The following is a 20,970-nucleotide window of genomic DNA, read 5'->3' on the forward strand; positions in this document are numbered from 1 at the left end:
CACTATGTACACAGCATCCTTATTTATAAGATCCAGAAGCTGGAAAGAACCCAGATGTCCTTTAACAGAGGAATAGATACAGAAAATATGGTACAATTACACAGTGGAATACTACTCAGCTATTAAAACAATGACTTCATGAAATCCTTAGGCAAATGGATGGAACTAGAAAATATTATTCTGAGTGAGGTAACCCAATCACAAAATAACACACATGGTATGTACTCACTGATAAGTGGATATTAGCCCAAAAGTTCAGAATACCCAAGATACAATTCACAGACCACATGAAGATCAAGAAGAAAGAAGACTAAAGTGTGGGTGCTTTGGCCCATCTTAGAAGGGAGAACAAAATACGGAAGCAAATAAGGGAACAAAGTGTAAAGCATAGACTAAAGAAAAGGCAATCCAGAGACTGCCCTTCCTGGGGATCCATCCTATATACAGTCAACAAACCCAGACACAATTGTGGATGCCAAGAAGTGCATACTGACAGGAGCCTGATACAGCTGTTTCCTGAGAGGCTCTGCCAGAGCCTGACAAATACAGAGGTGATGCTCACAGCCAACCATTGGACTCAGTATGGTGTCCCCCAAGGAGGAGTTAGAGAAAGAACTGAAGGAGCTGAAGGGGTTTGCAACCCCACAGGAAGAACAACAATATCAGCCAACCAGACCTCCCCCCATCCCAGAGCTCCCAGTGACTAAACCACCAACCAAAGAATACACATGGAGGGCCACATGGTTCCAGCTACATATATAGCAGAGAATGGCCTTGTCAGGCACCAATGGAAGAAGAGACCCTTGGTACTATGAAGGCTTGTACCTAGTACAGTGTAGGGGAATGCAGGAAGAGGGGGAGGTGGGAGTGGGTGGGTAGGTGGGTAGGAGAGCACCCTCATAGAAACAATTGTAGGGGATATGGGATAAGGTGTTTCCTTAGGGGAAACCGGAAAAGGGGATAACATTTGAAATGTAAATAAACAAAATATCCATTAAAAGAAAAATAAAAAATAAAAAAGTAGTTTATACATGTTTATCACTAACTAGACTTAGTGGGTTATTAAACATAAACAATCATGACAAAAAGAGAGCAGAGCAGGATGGGGTTGGAGAGAGAGAGAGAGAGAGAGAGAGAGAGAGAGAGAGAGAGAGAGAGAGAGAGAGAGAGAGAGTTAGTTTTATTGGGAGAGTTATACAGAGAAAGGTTGCAGATGAGGACAGAATGAGCCAGAGAATGAGAAGGGGCATGAAGATTGGAACAGATTGCCAGAGTTAGTTTAAGGCCAAGCAGAGCTATTCAGTAAGAAGCTGAGAGAAGCCAGATTCAATCAGTCAGCTTGGAGAGGAGTTTATGCCAGAACAGCTGAGTTGATCTAACCAGTAAGAGTTCAGAAAGACCTAGTAAGTGTGAGCTTATTCAGCAGTAAGCCTTTGAGATGACACTTACATCTGGCAAATAAAAGTAACTATTTCATTATAGAAATTGAAAACTGAAGATATGGATTATAAAAACCAGAAAGTGGAAGATTTCAGCATCATAACAGGAAGAAAATATGTTGATATTTAACCAAATTGTGATCGTAATGAAATACATATTAAGTATTTTACTGTGAAACTTACAGTTTTCTTCCTATAGTCCCATTGGTACTTTTTTACTTACACTTTTTGCAATCTCAACTAGACTTGGTTTGCTTTTACTTCACTACTGTGTATATAAAACCAATTACAAAAAATAAAAATTTCCTACTGTTTAAGGAAATTCCATTTCTTTTGGACAAGAGGATATAAGCTGGTAAGTTTTCTTGTTTTCCGCCTGGTTCTTAGATCAGATTAGAATCCTATGTCCTAAGTTCATTAGATAATATCACTCAGACACTGTTCAGGTGTCAAGATTTACACAACCCTAACTTCATTTTTCTATCTTGTTCATTAATAGGGCTGGTGAAAAACAGTCTAAGGGGAAGCTATTTAGAGAGCATGCAGTGTGTGTGTTATGTGAGATGTCTAGTGCTTGTGCATCCAGCAGGCTTTTGAAGTTATGTGCAGATCATATTTTTGTACTAATGGGTATATTCCACTGAATCAGTCTTTTCAGGCTCCATTAATCAGAAATAAGAATGCTATCAGGCATAGTTATGTAGCCTATCAAATTTACCATCATGTATAAGAATGGCATTGATAAAACTAAGTTGTTTTGTCTTGTAGAAACCTACAGAAATATTATCAATAAGCAAACATCTTAATAGTGATAATTTTATCAGTGTTACATGGTAATTTAGCTATAATATGTTATAGTTTTAAGTTGTAAATACAAAATAGAATTACATTGTATATCACATTTTATAAGCAATCTTAGTGTTTTTACATAAATAAAACTGTAGAACAAAATCCATATCATATACTTAAATGCAATAATTAATGTGAATCATGATTGGCCCTAGCAACTTGAATCTTTATCTTGTAGAAATTTGTTGTTATGGAACTAACTCAGGTTCCTACAGACTGAACCACTAGAGAGCTAGGAAAAGAAAGACTCATAACATCACTTGTACCATGATAGAAAAATATCACGCACTGAGAAGTTTCTGTTGTATATTTGAATAGTTTCAAAATAATTAAAATTCAAGCATATATGTATTGTTAGAAGAGAGTAGCACTTATGTCTTATTTCTAGCAGATAGTAAATACGGGGACATACTTACTTTTCAGTTCTTCTTCACTTTCAACAGTATTCAAGATGCTTTTCATTGTTTCATTATCTTCAAATTCCTTCCTGAGACATTTATGCTTCAAGTTGCCCATAAAAAGCTGTAGCCCAATTAGTGCAAAGACACTGAGACAGAAGACAGTGAGGATCATGACATCAGAGAGCTTCTTTACTGACTGGATCAGGGCCCCCACGATGGTCTTTAGTCCTTAAAATTAGGGGAAAAGAAGAGGCATTCATAATGACATAAAGGCTCTCAATGGGAAACAAGTCAAAACACAAGCCTTACTAGGAATGCATGCATTATGTCAAGTCAATGACCTTAAATAACTGAACCCAGAGACGTCTCCAGGTCCCAAAAGGTGGATCTGCACAACTTGTTTCTATGAACTACAACAAGTGATTAAAACTAGTAAAATATTTACAAGGAATTATCAGGTTCAGTTGTTAAGTAAGGTGGATGCTGAAACATACCCACACTCACTTATAAATATAATTGTTTTGTAACTGCTAATTCAGTAAACGTTGGTCAAACAAACCACCTCTACATAATGGAACTAAAAAAGTAAGAAAGTAATTGAAGCACATGGATCGAAGCCCATAGTGCCAACATATATAGAACCAATTTTCAAGTAATAAACAGCTTGTTAAACTGTTGAAGTAAGAAACAGAAAGCAATAAAACGTCATGCAATGCCTACATGCAGATAATCGCTATTTTATTAATTATATGATGTTCTGATTAGTTGAAATTTTCCTTCCTGAAAAAGTAGAAAACCAATCCTTTGGCAGGAAGAAAAATTTCAAGTAGAGATGTGAACCAAGTGGTCATCTTCCTTCTCCAAGACCCATGCAACTGATTAAACTCAATGGCTGACTTTTTAAATAAAAATTGCACTAAAAACAGAAGGAATGCAATTTCGCTCAAATTATGGAAGAAAATTCTTTTCTCCAAAAGGTCAAAGCCAGCCCTTGTGTTTAACTCCACTCTCACCTGGAATGACTGATATTGTTTTCAATGCTCGGAGAACTCTGAACGTTCTCAACGCTGAGACATTGCCCAGGTCCACAAACTCTGTCACATATCTGTAATAGGGGAGTTTATACACAGACACAGTGACAACACACACACAGACAAAGAAAAACTCCCAAACAGCTGGAGTTGAGCGACCTAAAGCTCCACATCAATCACTTCTTACCTGGGATTACAGAAATAGTTTTCAAAGCTCTCAAGACTCTGAAAGTTCGAAGAGCTGAAACATTGCCTAGGTTTACAAATTCTGTTAAATACCTGTAGGATTAAATCAGAGTTATTCAGAATCTAGGCAGAGTGTATAATACTTACCGTGCTGTTAGTCAAAGCATTTTCTATATGTAGTTTGGCAAGTCTTTTTGTTTCCTAACTTAACCTAATGCATATGATTTGAGTCATTTGATAAAAAGACAAATATTGTATTTTAATGTGATTCATAGATTTAAATAATCAAATAAATAAATGCTTAGTATAATAATATAGAGTTTTAATCCTCTATAAAATATTGAGAGCAGTATACTAAGTAAAAGAAGCCAAACAGCAAATTCCACTCAGATAAAATGTCCAGCATAGTAGGTTTCCATAGAGGAAAAGCACTATAGTGTTTTAAAAGAGTCTGTGCATGGAGTGAGTCGAGGTATCTACTAATCATTGGAGGGCTTCTTCTTGGAGTGAGTAAAATATTCTCAATTTAGACAGTATCGATGCCCGTAAAATTTGTAAGTATCCTAGAAAGCACTGAGTTGCATACTCCAAAGAGATGAGCTTTATGGTATGTGAATAACAACAGAGAATGGGGAGACATGAGAAGGGTGTCCATATTGCCATTTGCTTATCCACACAAGAAAATGGAGCTAAGGTATCTCTGTTGGTGGGAACCTGATGAGTAAGGAGTTGGGGAGGAATGAGGGAAGCTGAGATTAGAAATCTTGGACCCTTCTGAATTTTCTGTATGTCTCAGATACTCTTATAATTCAAGATAATAAAGGAAATTATTTAGGGTTGAGACTTAAAAAGTTTACGACTAGTACATTGGCAAAAAGATAGGCATTACTTCAAATTATACAGCAAGTCAACTGTGGTGCACATACAGTAGCTGCATAATATGTGGTAGGAGCGATGTGTGCTAACCCCTCAGTTGGGAATATTTGACTTTTCATTTTAATATACTTACTAAATCATGAACCCAGACACTGTGCTTGGAATTAGGGGTCTTAGTCATTAAGGAGCACAGTGAGTGCTTCTGACATACTTTTAGTTTTAAAATAAAATCTTAAGAAAAATGTATATTCAATTAACAGCGTATATATACATGTATAACACATGTCCACTCATGCGTTGATCAGGAAGCAAGATAATCTTTATGTTAAACTTGTTTTGAGTGGAAAACTTTTGAAACACTTTCAGAAAACACTTTCTGAAAATAGCATGACTGTGAACAGGTAGCTTTATTACAACTCTATTTACCCTTAAATATATCCATTTCCTGTAAGAAAAATCAGCCCCCAAAAGTTGACTTTACCAGAATATTATTCTGAGATATACAAAATTTTTTCAGGTCAAAAAATATTGAGAGTACTTACGCAAAAACAATGACAACAAAGTCCAGCCAGTTCCAAGGGTCACGGAGGAAGGTGAATTCGCCCACGCAAAAGCCTCTTGCAAGGATTTTTATGAGTGATTCAAAAGTATATATCCCAGTAAAAGTGTACCTGAAGGAAAAAATACATTGAAATATTTGGTGTGAAAGGAGTAAAGTCTCATTACAATCTTTACAGTTTATAATCACTGATTAATCACAGGAAGGCATCTCTTGGAGGTTGTTGTTGGCATATGGATCATTCCACCTCATAAAGTACATTGTACAAGGGATGATTTCCAGGAGCTCTGAGAATGTCCTTATCAGCTACACATAGGTATTTGATCCATCCAGAGAATCCCAACAGAGATTTTAAGAATAACATAGCAGCTAACATGAGATACATATCATATTTATGAACATGAAAGGAGATATGGTAAGATCACTCTTTCAGAAACAATGTAGTGTCTAATGATGCACACCCTATTCCCAGTGAGTTAACAAGGAGGAGACAGAGAACTGAAAAGAAAGTTGCACTCAGGAGAGGATAAAATGCCTTGTGTTAGAGATTCAACTTCTAAACTTTTGGAAGGAAAAAGGATGCTTGAAAATAACCCCCGATTCACATATACTAATGAGCACTTACTCTACATTTTTGGTCCATTCTGGAGGGTTGCTCATGGTCATGAATATGCAGTTCGTCAGAATTGTGCACATGATAAGCATGCTGAAGAAGGTAGCTTCCAGTCAAGGAATATGGGGCACCACAAGAGAAGAGCTGATGATGACATTGGTTGAAATGCAAACAACTTTCTTAAGAAAATAATCAAAACAGATGACTAGTTACTCTGCTGGCTCTTTGAATAAAATTATCATATTCTAAAATTCTAATAAGACCATCCTCTCATTCTCTTATGAGACTAATTTATATTGAAATCTATAAAGATACTTCAAGGTGCAGAAGAGCCTATAACTAGGTCTGAATACAGGAGCAAACCCAACATCTTGACTACTGCTTAAGGTAGGCTTTGGAAAGGATATGAGTGCACTAAGATCTTAATAGATATTCTTCTTAGAGGACTGAAGGGTGACAGCATGTACAAAGCAGGGGTGGCATTGAAACGGAAGATTGCTTTCCCTTTGTTCAATACTATAAAAGTCTGCAGGAGGAAAAAGAAACAGGATGAAGCTGAACTCCCAAGACCTTTTAAAAAATAATTAATTAATTAATCCATTCATTTACATCTCAAATGATATCCCACTTCCCCTGGTTACCTCTCCACAACCACCCCACCATCCCACATCTTCCTTCTCCACCTTCCCCTTTGCCCCTATGAAGGTGCTCTCCCACCCACCCATCCTCTTCCAACACACTGCTCCAGCATCCCCCTATTCTGGGGTATCAAATCTCCACATGAACTCCCAACACTTTAATCTAGCACATTGTTATGGGCAGTTTATGTCTCTCTGTGGTAGTGCAAGGCTGAAGAAATGCTGCCATGTGGCTTTACAAGCATTTCCCTTGTGTGGAAGCAGCTGTCAGTCACTGGCCAATGAACTCCAAGGCTATTTATTTCCAATAAGTAAAGAACTGAGCTGCATACAAGTATACAGTAGTTGTAGACATGTCCACTCTTTATACATTGAGAGAGCACATTGTGATGTACAAGGGTCATGCAGAAAAACCTCAAAATAAAGTTGCCCCCAAAAGTTTCATGATGTAAATGTATTTGTCATGATGTGTTGGACAACCCTCTCTCCTCAGCTACATTCAGCCCAGAAAGAGTGAGATAGACAGGTTGAGGGAGCTTCCAAAACATTACATGCTTTCTTCAATGATTATAGTCACTAGCCATATAACTTTTCTTTCTTTTATTATATAAATTTTAACAATGTGTAAAAACCATTGATCTCTGCTTTTTACCACAAAACTTTGGGAATTTTAAAACATGCTGAGAACTGTCCTTAAATTTTTTCCCATAAACTTAAGTCATGACAAAGTTGAAAGTATCCTTTCTTTCCTTGGTGTGTGTGTCTGTGTGTGTGTGTCTGTGTGTGTGCGCATGCACTTTCATGTAGTTTCCTAATGGGTTCTCGTGTGCATGCAAGAGTGTGCATGTGCACGTGGAAGGCCAGAAGACAACTTCAACTGTCATTTCTCAGGTGTAATTGACAGTTGAGAGACAGTGCCTCTCATTGGTCTGTAACTCTCAGGTTCTGCTAGGCTGGCTGGCCAGTGAGCTCCAGGGCACCCGTCTACCTTTGGCTTCCCAGGGCTGCGACTATAACCAGATGCCATTATGTCCATTTTTCTCTCTATTGTGGGCTCTGGGTTGAAGCCTATGTCCTCTTCCTTGCAGTGCAGCCACTTCGACTACAGCTAAATCCCCAGCCTGAGGCATCCTTCCAGTCACTCATGTCAATTCTGTTTTCAGCTTTATAACTCTAATGGTTAAAAATAAAAATTAAAAAAAATCAGTATTTGCCAACAATCACTGAAAATTAAAAAAGTAACATATACTTGTATATAACTCAATTCTTCGTTTATTGAAAAAATAAAAAAAACCTTGGAGTTCATTGGGAAAAATTCATTTTTGAAAGTTAAAAATAAAATTAAAAAGTCTTTAAAATGATTTTTTTTCAGCCAGTGCACGGTGAATGACCTTTCTCTTGATCTTTGTATTTACTTGAATAATTAAACAAGTATAATACTCAAATAATCCAAGACTAAGAACTCAGAAACACTAAGTCTTACCCACATTGTTGTCTTCTGCACACAGAAGGCAAGATGCTTGTGTTACCTCATGTGAGCTCTTCTCTTGTCTTGTTTACGTTTTGTGTAAATGTAAACAAGCTTGGTATAATAAATTTTTTCACCAAGTTGGAGGTGGGAAATAATTTCATGAGTCTGTGTTTTTACTTATGTGGGAAATCTAGTTTTTTGGGTAGACATTATCTCAACAAACTGGGCTTTCTACAAACACATAGTGAGGAACCGTGTCATGAAAGGCAAAGAAAGGGGATCAAAACTAACATGAAACCTACTGCACTATTATATAGTCTCAGCAAGATAAAATTGATTATATTTGAAATTTAAAAAAAATAAAAAAACATGACTTTTGTGTTTTAAAATATTTTTTCTGTTATTGAAAATAGATTTTTTTCTCCTTACATAGTATATCATGGTTACATTTGCCCTGCTTTCTATGCCTTTCAATTCCTTCCCACCTCCCTTCTCATCAAATCCACTCTCTTTCTGCCTCTCATCAGCAAACAAACAAGCTACCAAGGGTTAATAATTTCAGTCAGCTTATTCATTTGCATTAAAACTTTAAAGGAGATTTAAAATCCACACTCACAGGAATTATGTATTACCATGAATAGCTTCCAGGTGTGCCCAGCAGGTAGAGACGTTTTTCTACCAAGCCTAATGATACCTGTAGTTTGATCCCTAGGCCTCATACAGTGGATCCAGTAAAATGACTACCAGCAAGATTTCGTCTGACTTCACCCACACAGCACCCCACACATTAAACAAGTGTAACATGGCCATGACTATGAAGCTACCAGAAAGGGTTCACCATGCCATACCTAAAAAGGTAGACTTTCTGTTGAATATGTCGGATAATTAGTCAATTCAAATAAGCATGTCAATACCACTATGAGTTTTAATGAAATACTAGAAAAAGTATATATTTTCAGTATCCTAATATGTATTTAATATAATGCTCATGGCCTGAGGTCATTAATTGTCATGTATTTTTTGTTTGGAATGAAATTAAGAAAACTCTGCCACTGAAGTCTCAATTACTTACTTTTTTGTCTGCATAGTATGGATCCAGGTCCTCCAGGGGCTCTGACACCATTCCCGGGGGAATGTCTCCATAGATGAAGGGTAGCTGTTTACCAGCTTCCAAGTCACTACTGGGCTTGGGACCTTCTTCCTCGTCATCTTTCTTTTCATCTTTGTGTCCCTTGGCTTTTTCTTCAGAAATGCGTTGCTCAATGAGGGCAAGGGACTGTTTTGTGAAGCGAACGAAGCTCTGAGGTCCTGGAGGAGGCAGCATCGCCATCTTTTCATCCTGTATGTTTTATTTCCTCTTTGGCTCCTTATCTAAGAGGCCTGCATGAAAATAAAGAAAGGAAAATGTAGCTACAAGGCTTCTAGAGAAGACATTTTAAAACTAATGACAGAAATATTCAGTCTTGGGGTACACTCAGTGACTGTAATTGTTACTGATTACCAATGAGACCTACAGCCCCCTAGGAGACAAGACCCTAGACTTAATTGTGAGGGGTTACCTACATTAGTTTAGCCTAGGGGTATGACAGTGAGGGAGGATCTAGATTAAATGAACTGAAATGGGAATACCTTCCTTGAATGTCGAAAGCACCATTTTATGGGCTGGGACCTAGGACAGCATAAAAAAAAAAGAAAGCCCTCTATACTCATGCATTAACCATCCTGTGCTTCCTGAGTATGGACCCAGTATGCCCAGTGGCCTCAAGGTCATGATGTCATGACTTTACTGCCATGGTGGACTGTACCCCTGAACAGTGAGCCAAAATATACCCTCCTTTTGTTATGCTTGCTTCTTGTTGGGTATTTGTTACAGCAAAAAGAAAGCAACTAATGCAGTCCCAGAGTACTTTCCTTTCATGCACAAGGGCTTCTGCTCTGACTTGCAAATCTAAACAAACAAGTAAACAAACAAACAAACAACAGAAGTATGAAAGGTAATCATAACAAAGTATGATGTAACCCTGATGGTCAAGTAATATGTGTTACTTTGTTAAAATATTTGAATCTAGTACATAACCGCACTAAAGGGAAATAAAGATGACAGTTTCCTGAAGAAATATTTTAAATCACTTTTATTTTTCATTCATGTGATATATATATATATATATATATATATATATATATATATATATGTGTGTGTGTGTGTGTGTGTGTGTGTGTGTGTGGTATGTGTAATGATGTAACACTGTTTCTTTTGTTGTTTATGGTTAAACTTATTTAAAAAGGAAACAAGCTTTTGCTCTGGCACTGTTATTGATGTTTGTGACTGTTCCCAGAAACATATCTGTATTTTAAGCTAAAATGTGAAATGCACAGAAAATGTTTGGAAATGTTTACTTGAGTCATGAAGTATGCTTTCCTCAGGATTTTAATGGTAAAGTAAACATTGGATTTTGTTTTCCATGCTAGGAATCAGAAGACTTCTCTTTGTGCTCAGCATGGGGGCCTATCACTGTTGATGCCAGAATTCTAGAGGGTAAGGCAAAAATCCTGAGTTCAAGATGAGCCTGGATTATATTGCAAATGCTGTTTTTAAAAAGTAAACAAACAACAAACTTGACCAACTGTATATTAAGGGACTGCATCGCATGCAGAAGGGTAAATTCAGAAGAGTTGCAGTATTCTGTTCACCCCTGACACCACAAAGCACAATTATAAACTGCGTGTCAATTATAGTAGTAACAATAGTAGAAATATAAATGCATAAAGAAACTGTTGAAACTATTTTTTTTAACCAGGATTTCTCCCATTTCCATGGCAAAGCCAATAAGCTTCAATTAGGACCATGTAGATTACTTTTCTGCTCAGGCACCTAGGCGTATTGCAAGTGAACTGGCTGAGAAGCAGGGTCTTAAGGTGTCATAACTAAAATGGAATCTTCAACATGGATAGAGATATCAAAGATGGGGCATGGCTCATCTGTTACTACAGCTGCTTCCAGTGGCCCTTACTTAGTTGGATGAGTAATTAAGTCCATGTAGAAATTGTGGGTTTCACCAGAACAGTTGAAAGATAATGAAACAATTTGTGAGTGTCGTTTGTTTTAGGATTTGTAGAACAAATCCAGCTTTTGTGAAGGATGCTTTTTATGGCTTCTGAGGTAGTCGACATGTCATGGTGCATGTCGTCATATTACATTTCTAAACTGCTAACTCATCCTTATTTATAGGAAGTGTCTCACCAAACACTAAATCCGCACATTTCTTTATATCCGATATTTATAACTATCACAGCTAAGAGGAAATTAGCTTTGTTTTCAACACACTTACGTGTGATTGAGGCATACTATCAAATCAAAAAGCAGACTCAGCTTCACTCTAGTAAAGGCAAGTATAATTAGGATTAGTAGCTCACATAATTTTTCTACTCTCATGTAAAAACAGATGGAGGTTTGGGAACATGTCAGGAGATAATCACAGGTTACTAGAAGGTGTTAGGGTGTTCTGGTTGTGGCATAAAGATGGACATTTCTGACATAAATGGTTGCATTCTTTGCCCTTTATCTGTTTCCTTATTACAGTGGAGAATGGAAAGGCATTGATAAGTAGAAGCAGAGATGGCAAATATTGAACGTCATGGAGTGTTATATTTTAGAATAACACATCCCTACTTATCACTTAGAATTCTGAAGCTGTATAATCATGAATGAAGAAGAATAATTATGGGCATTAATATGATTAGTTTGTGAGGAAAATCTTGATAATTAACTGTACTAGAACTGTCGTCACAAACTTGCTGACCTGAATGCAGATGTTAGTAGATTTATTGAATTTATATTCATTTAATTTGAGAAGTAACCCTCTTAGAACAGTTGCACTAATGCTTGAGAGATTCCAAAGCATTCATGGAACTCACATAGACAGAGGCCCCCAGCCTTCACAGAGTTTAGTCATGGAACTCATATAGACAGAGGCCCCCAGCCTTCACAGAGTTTAGTCATGGAACTCACATAGACAGAGGCCCCCAGCCTTCACAGAATTTCACTGGGCTCTTGGTGAACAGGACTGAAGACTGAAGGACTAATGATTATGCACATTCTGCAGTGGATGGTAAGGTCTTCTGTTGTTCCCCTCTCAAGAATTACTTGACAAAAATCCATGTACATAGATACATTTCATTACCTGTGATGTCTACACACAGTCCCTTTGTTCTTATAGTTTCATTTTTCTTTTTCCCTTCCCTTCTCCTTTCTTCACCCTTCTTATGATCCCCTTGTCTCTGTCTGTCTATCTATCTATATATCTAGCTATCTACTCTTATGTATCATCTATATATCTTCTATCATCTATCTAATCTATCATCTATTAATTTGTCTATCATCTATCTAATATATGTATCATCTATTCATTTATCTATCATTTATCTTATCTCTATCTATCTATCTACCTATCTATCTATCTAATCTACCTATCTAATATATCATCTATTAATTTATCTATCATCTATCCATGTAATGTATGTATGTATCATCTCTGTCTATCATCTATCTTATCTCTCTACCTAATCTGTTATCCATCTCATCTATTTAACTAATCTATCATCTATCAATTTATATATCATCTAATGTACATATATATCATCTATCTACCATTTATTTTATCTATCTAATCTAACCTCTATCTTATCTATCATATTTACTTTATCTGTCATCTATCTATCTATCTATCATGATCATCTATCTTATCTATCACATATCTATCTATCTATCTACCAACCATCTATTTATCAATAATCAATTTTACTATTCATGCATATCCTCAGCACACAAGCTCCTGAATAACCAAATTTCATACAAACAGAGGATGTATGTGTATGTATAGTGAATTAACATTTGCAAAAGTATATGCAATATTTTTTTGACTAAGCATAAATCAATGGAGACATTAAGTACCAATTTAACATCATTTTCTGGGAAATGACATAGAAATAGTGATTGGATTCTGTCGTTTTCATTTAGACTGAGGAAACAAAATGAAATTTTGTTTTAGTAATAAGACTCTTTTTGAGAAGAGCAGCTCTAGTTGGCACCTAAGTGTCATTGGAGATTATAATAGAACAGTCTTGTGAAATGGTTGGCTAGCAGTGTTCTAATGGACAACATAATTAAAACTGGAAAAACAAAACAGAAGCGTCAGTGTTGGAATACAATGTGTCTTACCACAACTGCTTCCAATTTTCTTGCCTGCTAGATGAGTAATTAAATTTATTATTAAGGTATTAAGTTAAGAAATGATATTTCTGAGCAAAGATTTAAATAAAGAAGCAAAGCCAAAATTGTCTAACAAAAACAAAATTCTAAAAGTACAGAAACTCTGTTTTCAAATTTTTATTTATTTATTTATTTATTTATTTGTTTTTTATTTTACTTTATGAGTGAGGGTATTTCACTTTAAAGCATGGAGTGCACCCTGTGCACACAGTGCCGTCAGATCTCCTGAAACTCGACTTACAGATGGTTGTAACTCATCATGGGAGTTCTGGAAATGAAACTCAGTCCTCTGATAGAGCAGTCAGTGCTCTTAACTACTGAACCATATCTCCAGCCCCCAGGAACACTTTAAAATATTAAATGAATAACAATATTGGCAGGAAAAAGAATGGAGTTGAAAAAAGAAAAGAGTTGCATAATATTCAAGAGTTGAAGGCATTAAAAAATTAAAATGTAATAAAAAGGACAGATGAAAATATTTCCTTAATGAAGTATTAATATAATAGTGTATCACAATGCAAAACTCAATAAAGAACAAAAATGACTATAAATATACAAATATTTAATCAATATTTTAAGTTTTCTATGTCAAAATCACAAATAAGGAAATAAAAATTAAAATATGGGAAGTCAGATACTGTTTATTAACATATAAAATTATCAATAAAATAAAAATAATTATGTTTGAGAGAAATGCCTAATAATATGAATAAGGTACACAACTGTTTGCAAAGATATTTTGCATACATAGCAAAAGTCTTAAATGTACTGGCTGATGTCTATTGCCAAACGCTTTTCCTTCTAGGAACTTATCCAAAGACAATAATGTCAAATGTCTTCAAACAATTATGAAGATGGTTATTGAAATGTTGTTGTATTATATAAAATTATAATCAATACAAAGTATGAACTAATTAAATAGCAAAATGAACATATAAGAATAAACCTATGTAGCCTTTTGAAGAGTGTTTTCATAGACTAATACATAGCTTATAATGGATCTTGATAGACTGCAATTTGTATTCACACATGTATTAAGCTAAAAATTTAAATGTGTAGAAATACACTCAGTATATAATGTATTTAATATAAATAATTCATGGTCTGCAGTTAGTAATTATTTTTTAACAAAATTGATTGGATTTATTTGTGTGTGTGTTTCCTTAGTAAAATGTTAAAATCATGCTGTTTCTTACATGATGCTGGGTGGGTGTCAACCTCTAGTTAGTTTTTTCTTTTACTTGTGTAGGTCCTGAGGGTCAAACTCAGGTTGTTAGGTTTGATGGTAAGCAACTTTACCATCTGAGCAATCTTACTAACCCATTATGGACTATTTTAATAGATTATTTCTATTAATTTAACCATACTTTTGTTTTAAATATTTTATACTATAAAATGCCATACTTAGGTCAAAAATGATAATAAGAAATATTATGATATGGTTTTTAATTAGCAAATAAACCAGTACTTTTAACTGCTAAGTTTAACTGGTACTTTGAACTGAGAGGCCACCATATTGTTTGCCATTAGTATTAACATATTCTTTAAAGTGAAATTGCAATCTTACCCTCAATTACTTTTTTATTTCATTACTATTTCGTGCATTTATCCTTAATCTTACAGTAAAGGGTTATTTAGACAATTGCCAAAGGGAAAACCTAAATATGTTATTTTGATACCTGGGACTATCAAAAGTTGAAATAAATATGGAGGCATTCTGAGCATTGATTTCTTTTCTTAAATCACTAGAATCTATCTACTTAGTATCTATATGTCTATTACATATCTCTTTATGTATTATCTATGTCTTTCTAACCATCTGTCTTTCTTCATATGCACTTTTAGTTATATAATATTAGCTCTAATTAATAACAATGGCCCTTTTCAAATGGATATTACCCCTTAATGTCTGTATTCCCTGTGTAGTCACAAGAGTGATGTCATGCAGGTAATTTTGTGAAATCGATGGAAGCCAGAGGGAAAATCCCTAGAGTCCATGAATCTGGAGAAAATGATGCAGAGGAGATGAAAGCCAAGGCACAGTGTACAGTAGTTATCTAATGTATTGGAAAGGAGTGATAATAATTGACACTTGTGGCAAGAACAAAATAAAACAAGTTGATTAACCCAAGGATTATTTATTCAGCAATGTTTTAGGACATATTTCTGATATCACTCCCTCTCTATCTAACTATGAAACAATGTGATATGCCCCTAAACTAAACTGAAAAAAATGAATTTTAGAATAAGCTATTCTGGTTTTTAGGGTGTTGATATCTACTGCAGCTAGAAACATGGTGGAATCCAGAGAAAGGGGAATTCTTGCTTGCTTCTCCTGGCACATATATACTAAACTGTAGTCTGGGTGTCAGGCATGTACACAGAGCTTGAAGCTTTCCTTCCCTTTTGAAAAATGACTTACTTAGTAAACAAACCTACACCAATACACAGAAAGAAGCAACCTTCCACAAGAGCAGTCTACTCTTTCCACAGTAGGAATTAGACAACAAATGATAAATTTATATACCAGTTCTACCAAACAAAAAGCTGCAGATTCAACTGAATGTATCAAATGCTTAAATTCAAAAAATCTTATACATATTAAAAAAGAATAAAACTAGATAAAACTAGTGTTTCTTGAGAAGTTTGAAGGAATACGAAATCTACTACATAATAGAATTGGCATCAACTAAGGACAGTTCTTTACAAGTAAAGGCATGTAGATAGAAATAAAATTTCAATGAATTCTAGTAAAAGAAGTCAGAAATTAAATGAGAGTTAAGGAAATTAAACTAATGAACACATTATAGAAGTTTTAAAAGGTTCCAGAAATTGAACATCACTGTACATAAATGGCCATCAGATTGCCATTAAAAGAATCCCCTAACCCCATTATTTGATTGGGTTGTTTGAATTTTTTGGAGGTTAGCTTCTTCTTCTTCTTTTTATTTTTATTTTTTATTTATTTTTATTTTTTTTATTGTTTTTTGAGACAGGGTTTCTCTGTGTAGCCCTGGCTGTCCTGGAACTCATTCTGTAGACCAGGCTGGCCTCGAATTCAGAAATCCGCCTGCCTCTGCCTCCCAAGTGCTGGGATTAAAGGCATGCGCCACCACTGCCCAGCAGGAGGTTAGTTTCTTGAATTTTTTATATATTTTGGATATTAGCCATCTTGAATGGCCTAGAAGCACTTAAAGAAATGTTCAAAGTCCTTAGTCATCAAAGAAATGCAAATCACAAAAATCCTGAGATTCCACCTTACAACAATCAGAATGGCTAAGATCAAAAACTCAAGTGACAACAGTTGCTGGCAAGGATGTGAAGGAAGAGGAACACTCTTCTATTACTTGTGGGATTGCAAACTGGTACAACCTCTGAAAGTCAATCTGGCGGTTCCACAGAAAATTGGTCCTGAGGATCCAGCTATTACCACTTCTGGGTATATACCCAGAAGATGCTCCAACATGTAATAAGGACACATGCTTTATTATGTTCATAGCAGCCATATTTATAATAACCAGAAGCTGAAAACAACCCAGATGTCTCTCAACAAAGGAATAGATACAGAAAATGTGGTATAATTACACAATGGAATACTATTCAGCTATTAAAAACAATGACTTCATGAAATTCTTAGGCAAATGCATGGATTTATAAAAATATCATCCTGAGTGAGGTAACTCAGTCACACATGGTATGTACTCACTAATAAGTGGATATTAGGTAAAGAGCATGGAACATGCAAGATACAACTCATGGACCACATGAAGCTCAAGAGTAAGGAAGAAAAAAGTCTGGATGTTTCAGTCCAACTTAGAAGGGGGGAACAAAATAATCAAGAGAAGTAGAGGGTGGGAGAAACTTGAGAGGAAGAGAATAGGGGGAGGGAAAAAAGAGGGGAAGAATCAGGTATGGAAAGAGATGTACAGAGTGTCTGGAAATTGAACAAAGTTGTGTAGCAATGGGGGATGGGGAGCTGGGGGTAGCAACCAGAAAGTCCCAGATGCCAAGAAAGGGAGAACCTCCCAAGACCCCACGGGGATGACATTAGCTGAAATGCCACAAAGGGGAGGGAGAACCTGCCAAGACCATATCCAGAGGTTAGGCATGCTGCTTCCTGCCCCCAGTTGAGGGATATGGCCACCTGTGCATCTCCAAAATTTTAACCCTGAATTGCTCTTGTCTAAAGGAAATACAGGGACAAAGAGTGGAGCAGAGACTGAAGGAAAAACCATCCAGAGACTGCACCACCTGGGGATCCATCCCATATGCAGACACCAAACCCAGACACTATTGGTGATGCCAAGAAGTGTTTGCTGACAGGAGCCTGATACAGCTGTCTCCAGAGAGGCTCTGCCAGAGCCTGACCAATAGAGATGTGGATGCTCGAAGCCAACCAACAGCAAGTTATGGGAAGGACTGAAGGTACTGAAAGGGCCTTATCTGGTGTCAATGGGAGGAGAGGCCCTTGGTCCTGTGAAGGCTTGATGCTCCAGTGTAGAGGAATGCTCAGACAGTGAAGCAGGAGTAGATAGGAAGGTGGGGGAGCACTCTCATAGAAGCAGGATAAGAGGGGATGGGATAGGGGGTTTACAGAGGGGAAACCAGAAAAGGGGATAACCTTTGAAACGTAAATAAATAAAGCTTCCAATTAAAAAAAATAAATACAAGTAAAAAATAGAAGAAATTCAGCTTTAATGATAAGTTTGAATTTTGTTTTATTTGAAAAACAGTAAATAAAAGGGTATATTTAAAGTGAGGCAGGTTAAACATAACTCATTAATTTTAGCTGAATGGTAATAATAATCATGATAAAGACAAATATTTAGAACTCTGTGCCAGTTTTATCATTGGGCAAAGAGGAGTTGGAATGAGAAAAAATGACTGGAGGAAGGAGTTAAGGGGGAAAAAGAAGGGAGAAATAATAGATGATAGATAGATAGATAGATAGATAGATAGATAGATAGATATTGCTTAGAGGAGAGAAGGAAGATTACAGATGACCATAAGGAGAGGAGAGAAAATAAAATAAAATAAAATTTAGTAACAAAAATATCCATGGTACTACTTTCAGCTATAAAAACAAAAATCAAAGTAAGCTCTTCAACATATTAATTTTTAGTTTTAATTCCCACTCATGCCGTTGACATGATTCCAGCACCATCAGCAAACCCACCTTTGAGTCTTTCATACTCTCGATATGCGTTTGAGGCAGGCATTGCTTCTACCCAGACTATTCCACATAGTCAATCATCCCTCAGACCTGTCAGCTCTAATAGAACCTCAGACAATCTGTTGCTAAGCAACAGGCAAGGATAAGGAAGAACCACTGCTGTGGTAAACCAACCAGGAGGTACATTTAGCCTTTTGAGCATTTATTGTAGAAAGCTGAATTGCTAGCTTTCAGCACTAGATGATAAAATTTCCTTCCAAAGCAATAACATTAAAAGAATCATTTTTATTAGCCTCAGAGGTAAAAATGTGGATTATTTCATATGTATTTATTTATTTATTTATATCTATATTTCATTTAATTTTGAAGAATCCATAGTTAAGTATTGTATTTGTACCATTCTCTCACTCCCTCTTTCCACCTTTCAACTCCTCTTATGTCCCCTGACTCCTCAAATTCAAGGTCTCTTGTTCTTTACTATTTTTTATTCTTTAATTATCATTGCTCTCCACACACACACACACACACACACACACACACTTGTGAACACAACTTGCTAAGTTAATTAAGTGTTTTTCATAGTATATGTGTCTAGGGCTGTGACTGTTTAGGATTGGATCATATAGCACGAGGCCCATCCCTAGAACAGACATGCTCAGTAGTCATGAATTGCCCATAGCTTTAGAAACATATAGATCTTTAATTTTTCACTTCACATTGGTTTCTGCATTTTTTCTAAATTCTGAGTCCTCCAAAGTACTGAATATATGGCCTATTTTATTGTTTATACCAGATAAAATTGGTCAAAATATTCACAATAATCTATGCTTACCCTGCAGTGCACACGCATTAGATGAAGAAAAGTCGATACTGTGTCAGAGCTCACAGATGAAGAAGAATTACAACCTGCACAATCCCAATGCTGGCCCTATAGTTCTGAGCTGTGGCTCTATGCAGAGTATGTCATCACTTTAAACTGTACTTTCCTAATGAGAATATTAGGATTTGATAGTTCCACACTCGAGCAAATGTTTCATATGGGGTTGAAATCTACGTAAAGTACCTAACAGTGTTTGTCACCTGCAGGCACATGTGCAAGAAGCATTTAGTGCCGTGACATCATCTCAAATGTCTCCTTTATCACCTCAGTCAATTATGGTCCTATTACTAAAATCTATTAATCATATTCATTTGATGAAACTTCAATTTACAATAGTTTCTTAGCCTTTTAAACACAAAACATTTCACATCTCTGTAAAGTAGCCAGTGTGAATAAAGATCATGACTTTAGGAGAAGTTTTGAAGCTGGAAAATATGAGATTTGAATTTCGGATTTACCACTAGCCATGAGAACTTGACAGTTAAAATACATAACTTCTCCTTGTCAAAAATAAAACTGGAAGGACTTAGAATTGTCAGGGGCAGCCCTACTTATACACTGAAGGCCTGGGGTCAGCTATAGGCCTGACATACATGCTTGCTAAACAAAGTCTTGGGTCTCTGTGGAAAAACACTGAAACAGATGGCTAGAAGCTATTATAAACAAGCAGTTTTGGTGGAAAGTTGCCAAGCCTAAGTAGTCATAAACCTTGTAAATAGGTAGCCTTGGTGGATAGTACCAACTTAGATAAGGACAAGTGAGTCATAGGCAGAGTCATAGTGATCTGTCCCCTGAACCTTCACCCAGCTGACACTCTGTTCTGGAAGATATCTGTACTCCCCCTGAACACCTACGCTCCTGTGTCATCCCCTTCCCCACATCCTGCCTTTTTGTGTATATAACCTCTGTGTGAAAAAGTAAAAATTACTTTTTGATCAGACTAATCATGGTATTTTGCGTGGGCCTGTTTCCCCCACTTTCTCTTTCAGGTGATCTCCGCGGACCCCTGTTTAATGCCCTGCTGGACAGGACATAGAATATTAGCAGTTGATCCATAAACTGCCACTGTAGACACTATAAAATTGAGCCTAGTACTGATTTCCTAAAGGATTAGTTTGTGGCTCCACTGCTTTCATTCAGGTAAATTCTTGTCATTTTAACTTTATTTGAAGATATCATTAGCACTGTTAATTAGAAGAAATTATGTGGTTCAGGAAATGCCATTATGATTTTTAGCTCATTTAAAAATCATAATCAATATTTCTAAATTCAAAAGGAAGAGAATTCCAACACTTGGTTTCTCTTCAGAGAGACATTTAAGCATCATTAATGGAGGCTCTGAACAGGGTACAAGAATGATCCTTTCTTTCAGGGATATGTCTCAAGTGTCTGAAATCTCTGGAGAGCTTCAGGCACTCTGGTGCTTGAAATGGATATTGTTTTGAAAACCCATCAAGAGTCAAACATCAGCGGCAGCTATCAGTACAAAAATCCCACTTTTTAAGGGATTTGTTTAGTAGACTTTGTAAAGTCCTTCCGTATAGAGAATACTCTTGAAGGAACCCAGCTAGACACTGACAGTCCA

General features: G+C 36.2%; 1 protein-coding gene and 1 long non-coding RNA gene across 7 annotated transcripts in view; one reads left to right on the plus strand and one right to left on the minus strand.

Annotated features, from left to right (window-relative positions):
• Scn9a (sodium voltage-gated channel alpha subunit 9) overlaps positions 1 to 9,393 on the minus strand; it is an 84,323-nt gene extending 74,930 nt beyond the window's left edge. For 2 of the 6 annotated variants that reach the window (XM_034494863.2, XM_034494861.2), the window contains exons 1-6: positions 9,136 to 9,393; positions 6,362 to 6,480; positions 5,967 to 6,056; positions 5,325 to 5,453; positions 3,908 to 3,999; positions 2,705 to 2,917 (exon numbers count right to left, since the gene is read on the minus strand). In XM_034494863.2, the coding sequence (XP_034350754.1) occupies positions 2,705 to 2,917; positions 3,908 to 3,999; positions 5,325 to 5,453; positions 5,967 to 6,056; positions 6,362 to 6,480; positions 9,136 to 9,393 (901 nt within the window). Of the gene's footprint in view, positions 1 to 2,704; positions 2,918 to 3,702; positions 3,795 to 3,907; positions 4,000 to 5,324; positions 5,454 to 5,966; positions 6,105 to 6,361; positions 6,481 to 9,135 lie in introns of those variants that run through there. The other 4 variants (XM_076928842.1, XM_076928840.1, XM_076928843.1 and 1 more) reach the window with 2 other exon arrangements.
• The window catches only part of LOC143441323 (uncharacterized), a 78,957-nt gene that overhangs the window by 12,963 nt on the left and 45,024 nt on the right, over positions 1 to 20,970 (plus strand). Inside the window, exons 3-6 of the long non-coding RNA XR_013108621.1 lie at positions 9,312 to 9,404; positions 10,533 to 10,599; positions 17,522 to 17,757; positions 20,375 to 20,525. This is a non-coding gene — a long non-coding RNA (uncharacterized LOC143441323). The remainder of the gene's footprint in view (positions 1 to 9,311; positions 9,405 to 10,532; positions 10,600 to 17,521; positions 17,758 to 20,374; positions 20,526 to 20,970) is intronic.

Source organism: Arvicanthis niloticus, chromosome 2, assembly GCF_011762505.2.
Source record: "Arvicanthis niloticus isolate mArvNil1 chromosome 2, mArvNil1.pat.X, whole genome shotgun sequence".
NCBI lineage: Eukaryota > Metazoa > Chordata > Mammalia > Rodentia > Muridae > Arvicanthis > Arvicanthis niloticus.